This window comes from Trichosurus vulpecula, chromosome 2, assembly GCF_011100635.1.
Source record: "Trichosurus vulpecula isolate mTriVul1 chromosome 2, mTriVul1.pri, whole genome shotgun sequence".
In the NCBI taxonomy this organism is placed as follows: Eukaryota; Metazoa; Chordata; class Mammalia; order Diprotodontia; family Phalangeridae; genus Trichosurus; species Trichosurus vulpecula.
The window spans coordinates 83,458,313-83,469,056 of NC_050574.1; the positions used below are offsets into that span (position 1 = coordinate 83,458,313).

The 10,744-nt window shown below is 37.8% G+C and overlaps 2 protein-coding genes across 2 annotated transcripts; both read left to right on the top strand.

Annotated features, from left to right (window-relative positions):
- The first annotated feature begins 1,218 nt into the window (after nt 1-1,218).
- LOC118839270 (olfactory receptor 52N4-like) lies at nt 1,219-2,184 on the top strand. The gene has a single exon (XM_036746718.1). It carries the CDS (start codon nt 1,219-1,221, stop codon nt 2,182-2,184), a length of 966 nt encoding a protein of 321 aa, XP_036602613.1.
- A 7,143-nt stretch (nt 2,185-9,327) lies between these two features.
- LOC118839770 (LYR motif-containing protein 1-like) lies at nt 9,328-9,696 on the top strand. The gene has a single exon (XM_036747292.1). It carries the CDS (start codon nt 9,328-9,330, stop codon nt 9,694-9,696), a length of 369 nt encoding a protein of 122 aa, XP_036603187.1.
- Nucleotides 9,697-10,744: the final 1,048 nt, after the last annotated feature.

Below are 10,744 nucleotides of genomic sequence, written 5' to 3' on the forward strand. Positions count from 1 at the left end.
ACCATATAAAATTGGTTAAAAGAGCTAAAAATTAGCTTGGAAAGGAGAATGTTTGAATTTAGATTTAGAGATTTAGATCACAGCTGTGTTCAAATATTTGAAGGTCTTTTACATGAAAGAGGGATTAGATTTATTCCACATGGCACCAGAGGGCACAGTTAGGAACAATGGCTAGAGTTGCAAAGACAGTTAGATTTGTTTAAGGGAAAGCATATTGAAAGTTACAGTTATCCTGGGGCAGCTAGGTGGTGCAGTGAGTAGAGCACTGGCCCTGTAGTCAGGAGAACCTGAGTTCAAATCCGGCCTCAGACACTTGACACATGTACTTGGGCAAGCCACTTGACCCCAATTACCTTGACCCTCCCCCCAAAATCTTAGAAAGTTACAGGTATCCTAAAGGAGAATAGTTACTTTGGGATGTAGTGAGTTCTCCATCATTGCTGTTCTTCATGTGGAGGGGAGTTCTTAGTCTAATAGGGAGTAGACGAAATTTTCCCTGAGGTCACTTTTATTCCTGAATTCTCTTTTTCTGAGTAGTCCTGATAAACTGCTGTGTACGGAATGAAGGGCATTAGTATTAGGTTGTACTGAGAGGTCAGGTGCAGATGGTGGAGACTTTAGGCTTCAGTCATTACGACTAAAAGTTTGTTACAAAGTTATAAACTTTGTTCACATTAGGCAACTAAATAAGAAACAGATTTTTATGAATTTTTGAACATCTCAGAAAAAACAGGAGGAATTGACATGACAATGTATGATTTAATTTCTCCCTGAAGTAGAAAAATATGCACACTTGTGGGTGTAGCAAATATTAAATGTATATACATATATATGTACATGTATGCACATGTATATGTTCAAAAAAAGGTCTACAGGCATGAATTCTCTAGGCTTAGACTGTGAAGAATGTCTCTATTATTACATTTATATTTTATTACATATGCACTGAATGGCATGTGTATACATGTTATATACAATATTGTACATATATAAGTAAAAACCAGCAATGCAATCCCTGGACTCACGCTAAAAAGATCTTTACATTATTATTACACACCTTTAAGGTAACTGTGAAATATTATGAAAGGCTTTGAGTTTAATTAATTCTTTTATATTGGATTAAAGTGGAAATGGAAACAGGACATTTTTTTCCCACATTCTCTTCCACTAGAGGAAGACAGAGGAACTGAAAGCTGAAAGGACTTTCCCATACCCATTATGCAAAGGATCAACAGCACTACTCTGACTCCAATTTCCTTCATCCTGAATGGAGTTCCAGGACTAGAGGACAAGCATATCTGGATTTCTCTGCCATTCTGCTCCATGTACATTGTAGCCATGGTGGGGAACAGTGGGCTTCTCTACCTCATCCGTTATGAGGAGACCCTGCATAGGCCTATGTATTTCTTTCTTGCCATGCTTTCCTTCACTGATGTGGTCATGTGCACAAGCACACTGCCTAATACACTTGGGATCTTCTGGTTTAACCTCAAGGAGATTGATTTTAATGCTTGTCTGACACAGATGTTCTTTATCCACACCTTCACAGGGATGGAGTCTGGGGTCCTTATGCTCATGGCTCTGGACCGCTATGTGGCCATCTGCTACCCACTGCGCTATGCCACCATCCTCACCAATCCTGTCATTGCCAATGCTGGGTTCATTACATTCATGAGGGGAGTGATACTTATCACCCCATTCACATTCCTTACCAAGCGACTGCCCTTCTGCCGAGGCAACGTCATCCCCCACACCTACTGTGACCATATGTCTGTGGCCAAGATTTCCTGTGGCAATGTTAAAATCAATGTTGTGTATGGTCTCATGGTTGCCCTCTTGATTGGGGGCTTTGATATTCTCTGCATTACAGTGTCCTACACTATGATCCTCCGGGCTGTGGTCAAACTGTCATCAGCAGATGCTCGACAAAAAGCCTTTGGGACATGTACATCTCACATCTGTGCCATTGTATTCTCTTATACCCCAGCTTTCTTTTCGTTTTTTGCACACCGTTTTGGGGGTCACAAGGTTCCCCACTCTCTCCATATTATTATGGCCAACATCTACCTCCTTCTTCCCCCAACTATGAACCCCATTGTTTATGGTGTGAAAACCAAGCAGATCCGGGATTGTGTTATAAGGCTTTTTTCAGGATCCAACGATGCCAAGTCCCATGGCATCTGAATCAGAAATCCGTTGATGAAGACAAAAGAAATATAATTCTCTACTAGGTGGGAGGATTTAATGAGCTTTGTCATCTCACTGCCTTACTCTGGATGGGTTCTGCCTTGACTCTATTCCCTTGGCTTCAACTTGCCACGATTTTTTGGCCTATATAGAGCCAACATCAGGGGATAGTGTGAAGACTAGAGATTTTAGTGCCTGGAGTGGTATAAGAAAATGGGCAATGAACAACCTTCAATTTGTTGATTAATTAGTTTTTTTCCCAAAGCTGAGGAATCATGTCAGTGAAATTATCATTTGAATTACTCTTAATGAGGACAGAGCAATAGCTCGACCTTTATGAAAACAGAGAAAGTTTACTGTGTAGATTGTAGGAATACAGAAATGAGAATAAGAACCAATAGTAAATTCAGGCACTCTTTTTTGTCTTGGCAACCCATTACAAATGTCTTTAATTCTGCTTAGGAAAAAAAAGTCCATTTTATTGTTTTTTGTATAAAGAATTCTTTCCTTAATGGGCTAGATGGATATGAAATGCCTTCTCCATCATTGGTCAAGATAATCCTCTTGTCTCTTAACAGTAAGCTAATACATTTCCTCTTCACTTACTCTTGACATAGTTTAACTTTTGCTTCTGCACATTTTTTTGTCATAGCCCTTCATTTAAAAGCTTAGTTCATTCTAGATTTTGATCTATTTGACCTGATTCTTATTCACCAATTACAGGTTATTTTTTGTTTTGATTTGTATGTTCCTTCTTTCATTTCCCTTACGTTCTATACATAAGTTTTAAGCAAGTAAACTGTAACATATATTCTTAAAATGTGGATTTGTACTTGCTTTTTTTTCAAAAAAAATGAAATTGTAGCAGAGGGAGTTGTTGTTTCAAAATTTCTGTGCAGTTGAAACTTCCGTAAGATGGTGATGAGTGTTTTTCTCTATAACTCATCTCTAGTAACTCAAAAAAGCAAAATGGGCTAAATATTCACATTAGTCAAATATATAGGCAGAAGAAAAGGGAAAAGTCTATACAAGCCTTGTAAAATAAAATCAGAGTGCTGAGAGATCTAATCACTAGTCCCAACTTAAACCACTCCATGCCCAATGCCAAAGACCCAGAAAAGCCTCTAATTCGGAGCATTTTCATCGCAAATGTCATTTTCTGCCGTCTTCACTTTAGCAGTGACTCAGCCTTATCACTGTAAATATCCTGTAATGAGGAGAGATCGTTGAAATTGGCCATCTCTGAGGTAAAGGGGCAATCAAATAGAGAAATAGGGAGACCCAGGAATCTAGAACCATACTTCAAATGCTCATCAGTGATGTGGGTCTGGACCCAGCTGTAATAATAAATGAAGGAATTTCCATGTGGCAGGTAGCTAGCAGAGCACTTCAGTCCCTCAAAAAAGGAAATAATTGAAGTCATCCATTCCTAGAAAGGAGAAATGGGTGTCAGTGGTTGAGGGTAAAGGTCAAATATTGCAAAGATTTAACACAGAGCTACCTGGAAAAGAAAGGAGGAAGACAACAAGGCTGAAAGAGAAATGTTGGAGATAGACCCAGTCAACAAGCAGATCAATGAGACACCAAAAGGGAGAGGGAAAACATGTATGTATGTATGAATGTATATCCAAACACATAAAGACAAAACACAACAAATATTACGCAGGGATAGAAAATGAACTAGAAACAATAAAAAAGTAGGACAAGTTCTGTAGTATTTTGAAAAATAATGGAAAAACAAAATGAAATTCTGGAATATTTCCAAAGAGAAAGAGAACATTTAAAAATAAAAGAAATTAGGATGCAAATTAGAGCTCTCAGAGAAGAAATCAATAATAAAAAACAAATAATATCACATAGACAATACAGCTTTCCAAAATAGTAGAAACTCTGAACTCAAAAATACATTTCCACTCAAAAACAGGGAAATGGAAGAAAACATGACAGAACTGAAACAAAGCAAAATATTTTTTTTCTTTTTTTGAGTTTAAATTTAATTTATTTATTTAACGTATTTAGTTTTCAGCATTGGTTTTCACAAGAGTTTGAATTACAAATTTTCTCCCCATTTCTACCCTCCCCCCCCACTTCAAGATGGCATATATTCTGGTTGCCCTGTTCCCTAGTCAGCCCTCCCTTCTGTCACCCTACTCCCCCCCCCATCCCCTTTTCCCTTCCTTTCTTGTAGGGCAAGATAAATTTCTACGCCCCATTGCCTGTGTATCTTATTTTCTAGTTGCATGCAAAAACTTTTTTTTTTTGTTTTTGAACATCTGTTTTTAAAACTTTGAGTTCCAAATTCTTCCCCCTCCTCCCTTCCTACCCACCCTCCCTAAGACGTCAAGTAATTCAACACAGGCCACATGTGTATCATTGTGTATAACCCTTCCACAACACTCATGTTGTGAAAGACTCACTGTATTTTGTTCCTTCCCAACCCATCCCCCTTTATTGAATTTTCTCCCTTGACCCTGTCCCCTTTCAAAAGTGTTTGTTTTTGATTACCTCCAGCCCCATCTGCCCTCCCCTCCATCATCCCCCCCCTTTTGTTTCTTCTTCCCTCTTCTTCCCTGTGTGGCAAGATACCAAATTGAGTATGTATGGTATTCCCTCCTCAGGCCAAATCTGATGAGAGCAAGATTCACTCATTCCCCTCTCACCTGCCCTCTCCCCTCCTCCCCCAGAACAGCTTCCTCTTGCCACCTTTATGCGAGATAATCCACCCCATTCTATCTCTCCCTATCTCCCTCTCTCAGTATATTCCTCTCTCATCCCTTAATTTGATTTTATTTCTTTTAGGTATCTTCCCTTCATCTTCAACTCACCCTGTGTCTGCTCTCTCTCTCTCTCTCTCTCTCTCTCTCTCTCTCTCTCTCTCTATATATATATATATATATATATACATATATACCCATACATATATACATACATATATACATACATACACATTCACTTATATATATATAATATATATACATAAACATATATATACACATATTACATATATATATATATATACACATATGCATATTCCCTTCAGCTACCCTAATACTAAGGTCTCATGAATCATACACGACATCTTTCCATGTAGGAATGTAAACAAAACAGTTCAACTTTAGTATGTCCCTTGCAATTTCTTTTTCTTGTTCTTTTTCTTGATTACCTTTTCATGCTTCTCTTGATTCTTGTGTTTGAAAGTCAAATTTTCTATTCAGCTCTGGTCTTTTCACTGAGAAAGCTTGAAAGTCCCCTATTTTATTGAAAGTCCATATTTTGCCTTGGAGCATAATACTCAGTTTTGCTGGGTAGGTGATTCTAGGTTTTAATCCTAGCTCCATTGACCTCCGGAATATTGTATTCCAAGCCCTTTGATCTCTTAATGTAGAAGCTGCCAGATCTTGTATTATTCTGATTGTGTTTTCACAATACTCAAATTGTTTCTTTCTGGCTGCTTTCAGTATTTTCTCCTTGATCTGGGAGCTCTGGAATTTGGCGACAATATTCCTAGGAGATTTCTTTTTGGGATCTATTTGAGGAGGTGATCGATGGATTCTTTCAATTTCTATTTTGCCCTGTGGCTCTAGAATATCAGGGCAGTTCTCCTTGATTATTTCTTGAAAGATGATAGCTAGGCTCTTTTTTTGATCATGGCTTTCAGGTAGTCCAATAATTTTTAAATTATCTGTCCTGGATCTATTTTCCAGGTCAGTGGTTTTTCCAATGAGATATTTCACATTGTCTTCCATTTTTTCATTCCTTTGGTTCTATTTTACAATATCTTGATTTCTCATCAAGTCAGTATCTTCCACTTGCTCCAATCTAATTTTTAAGGTAGTATTTTCTTCAGTAGTCCATTGGACCTCCTTTTCCATTTGGCTAATTCTGCCTTTCAAGGCATTCTTCTCCTCATTGGCTTTTTGAAGCTCTTTTGACATTTGAGTTAGTCTATTTTTTAAGGTGTTGTTTTCTTCAGTGTATTTTTCAGTATTTTTTTGGGTCTCCTTTAGCAAGTCATTGACTTGTTTTTCATAGTTTTCTCACATCCTTCTCATTTCTTTTCTCAATTTTTCCTCTACTTCTCTAACTTGCTTTTCCAAATCCTTTTTGAGCTTTTCCATGGCCTGGGACCAGTTCATGTTTTTCTTGGAGTCTTCGGTTGTAGGCTCTTTGACTTTGTTAACTTCTTCTGTCTGTATGTTTTGGTCTTCTTTGTCACCAAAGAAAGAATGCAAAGTCTGAGACTGAATCTGGGTATGTTTTCGCTGCCTGGCCATATTCCCAACCAACTGACTTGACCCTTGAGTTTTTCAGTGGGGTATGACTGCTTGTAGACTACAGAGTTCTATGTTCCATGTTTGGGGGGGAGGTGCCAGCTCTGCCACACCAGCACTACTCCTTCCCCAAGAACCCCCAACCCAGACTGGGCTTAAATCTTCAGCAGGCTGTGCACTCCTGCTCTGATCTGCCACTTAATTCCTCCCACCAGGTGGGCCTGGGGTCAGAAGCAACAGCAGCTGTAGCTGCCCCACCTCTGCTGTCCCCGGGGCTGGTAGCTGAACTGGGAACTCCTTCTACTCCCACAGCTTTTCCCACTAACCTTCTCTGATGTCTTTGGTGTTTGTGGGTTGAGAGGTCTGGTAACTGCCGCAGCTCAGTGATTCAGGGCGCTAAGGCATGCACCGCCCGGCTCCTGGTCTGGTTGGTCCGTGCAGCTCATGCTGGGCTCTGCTCCACTCCATTCCCAGATCTCAGTTCCCAGCTCCATGTCAGATAGACCTCACCCAGAGACCATCCAGGCCGTCCTGGGCTGGACCTCTGCTTCCCTCTGCTGTTTTTGTGGGTTCTGCAGTTCTAGAATTGGTTCAGAGCCGTTTTTTATGGGTTTTTGGAGGGACTCGGCAGGGAGCTCACGCTAGTCTCTGGTTTCCTGCTGCCATCTTGGCTCCGCCCCTGGAAGCTCCAAAGCAAAATATTTTAGGACACTCTCATAGATCATATGATCATGGATCTAGATCTGAGAGGAAACTCAAAGGTAATCGTCTCCAGTGCCCTCCCTTTACAGATGAGGAAAACAATGTCCAAATAAAGCTTAAATGACTTCCCAACATTCACATTTGACAGTGCATATGCAAGTTCAGAATTGATCCCAGGTCCTCTAACTTTGAATTCTTGGGTACTTCCATTTCCGTTCTGCCAAGTTATCTTCTAATGATGATGATGATGATGATAGCTACCATTTATATGGTGATTTAAGGTTTGTAAATTACTTTACATGTGCTTTAACATGTGAGGTAGGTAATATTATTATCCTAATGATAGAAGAGGAAACTGACACAGAGAGATTAGGTGACTTGTCCAAGGGTACAAGCTATTAAGTATTTATGCTAAGATTTGAACACGGGTCTTTTTGATTGCAAGCCCTACAGTCTATCCATTTTGCCACCTTAGCTCAACCAAAATATAACACATGACTTCTATACATGCCAAAGTGACTAATATTGAATATGATATGCACAGAATTGCTTAAAGCTCATAGTATTTGAAAAATGTAATGAATTAGAAAGCTTTAATCCCAAAAAGAAGTAAATAAAATAAGATAATTACTCATAAGTACTAAAAAAGAATAAAATATTGATTGATAGAATATATCAGGAGAGGCAAATTCCAAAATACAGAATGTGATAGTTGAATTTCATAAATCAACTCTCAAACAACAAGGATTTTAAGTAGACAAGAGAAAATCCTTCAGCCAAAAGGAAAATTAACTTTTATAGTTTAGGGCTACTGCTCAATTATAAGAGATTAAAGAAGACATTTAAATATAATTGTCTATAAAACAAAAGAAAAAATGTGATGTTAAAAAAATAAACAAGAATTATAAATTCTCAAAATAAAAAATAAGCTTGAGAGCATGGAAGGATCTATAGAAAACAAAACCCAATAATTTGCTGCACAGCAAAGAATGCATTTGAAAAATTAAGAAACATAGAGTAAAACTTAAGGGCTAAAATAAAATTTACTATACATAAGACAATGATAAAAAGAAAGATGTTGAATACTTGCATGAGAGTTCATACACTTAAGAGAGACAATAAACTACTATATATTGAAATTCAAGTTACCATTATCAATAAAATTCTATCATTAATAAATATATGTAACAAATGAGATACTGAATAAGTTCTGAAGTAAAAAGTTAGACAAATTACAAAAAAGGTAAAAATGATAATATGATAATTGTATAGGATGTTAATCTTTCTATTTTAGGAGTACATTAATTTCATAGAAAAACAAAGAAAAATGAAGACATACAGATACATGAACTACTGAGAAGCAGGTTTGACTTATAAGAGGATATCATAGAATTTAAAAACAAATATCAATATAGAAAAACAAATGCTGTAGAATTTCTCAAAAGAAATAGAAGCTATGAGAAAATCACTAACATATTTAGAAGCCAAAAATACAGAAGTAGAACATTTTTTTAGAGGAAGACAGAAAAAGCAAGAAAATTGAAGTCAAGGTACTGACATTGAAAATAACAAATCAGTAATAAAGACCATCTATTTCCCCAAAAAATAAGCAGAAAGAAAACAAAGGAAAAAACAAACTTATTACCACAATGCAGTAAATATTACAAGAAAACTGTCCAGACCTTCTGAATATGGAAGTAGTGAGAATTCATAGATCACAATTAGAAAAGGATACAATATGTTTCAAACTCCAATATAAGTATTGGTTAAATATAACAATTGGTCCACTACATAATAAATCCAGTAGATTGATTGACTTGAAACAATAAATTTTATAAGCAGAAGGGAGAAAATCTTCAAATATGAAGGAAAAGGGCTCTGCGGGACTGCCGACACTCCCTCCTCCCCTCCTTCGCACTGTGGGGGGTGGGGGGGTGGGCAGGCGTGATGGACACAGTGCAAGTGTAAGAGGTGAAGGTGGTCTACTCTGGCCGATGGAGAGCGCGGTTGGCTCGCTAGGGTTGGAGGCAGGGAGTGCTGAGAACTTTGCTTTGTGGATACAGAAGCAGATGCTGAGAACATAAACCCAAAGAAATTTTGCCCAGCCTGCCATACTTCCTCTCCTGTCCCCTAAAATTAAAGGTCCTGATGTGGCCTAACTCCTTAGATGACAACAGCCACCCGACAAGAAGTTCTCAGTCTGTACTGCAGGATTTTCAGGCCTGCGAGGAGGTGGCATGCGGCATCGGGGCAGATGGAGGACACTATCAGAGAAAAGCAGTACATTATAAATGAAGCCAGAACGTTGTTCCAGAAAAACAAAAATCTTACAGATTCAGAACTAATTAAACAATGTATAGATGAATGTACAGTAGGAATTGAAATCGGATTGCATTATCAGATCCCATATCCAAGGCCAACTCACCTGCCTCCAATGGCCCTCACTCCCCTACAGAGTCGTGGACTTCAAACCCAGGAGAAGCTAAGGAAACTTTCCAAACCATTATATCTCAAGTCTCACAGTGAAGTTTCTTAATCCAAGCAATAGTTTCTGTGTATAAACTGTGAGCCAGGCAGAGCCCGAGTGCAAACTGGATAATGAATCTTTTCTCCTTGACTTAAGTCCAGTCAGAGAAAAGAAAGACAAAGAATATAGAGTGTTTGCTGTAATTTCTCTTAAACACTCGAATATTTGGGTCCTTAATTTCAATAACACTCATTGAATGTCCTTGAATTTATCAGTATCAGTGTGTTCTACTAGATAGGAATATGCTAACTCCTAAAGATTATTCCTGATCATGATCTTAGTAACATCTTAGATGAAAGTCTGAACATAGCAAGAATTGGGTTTAAATTTAAATTTTTAAAATTATAATTGTTTGTGGAAATAATGTAGCTGTATACATAGAGAAAGCTGCACAATAGAGTCATGGCAGTACCTCTTAGCAGCTTTCTTGGAAGTTCTTAAAATTATTATGACAATCAGATACTAACCTGAGACCTGTAAATCTCCGTGGGCCTTATTTTGTTTTGTATTTAAGTTATGGATATATTTAAAATAAGACCTTTTATGTTTTGATTCTCCAGATATGCTTTTTTGATTGTCTTGACTCAAAGATAAACTTTTCATTAATATTCAAGTAGGCCAGTTTCTCCTTTACCACATTAGCAGAGTCCATCATATATACTCTATTCCCATCATCCCTTTAACTGTTAATAGAAGATATCATAGTATCTCAGGGAAATTTTGGGGAGGAAGGAAATATCCCAAATTTTCAGGAACTGATGTAGTGTATTTAATTCTATCCCTTAAATGCATACACTGTACAAACAATTTCTAAAACATGTGACTTATAATTCTGGCCTCAAAGCCTCACTGCAAATTCATACCACAATAGGTAAAAGTAATCACTGTTTTTACTTGACAACAAAATGAGAATCTCACAAGCAGAAAAATATGCTGTGTAACTTATAAGGTTGATTTGAAATCATGTACAAATAGGAAAAGGAAAGTCCAGATCGAAAGGAGAAAGGACTGTGCCTTTGTGACAAGGCACTGAGAGTCACTGTGTATCAGTGTTTTG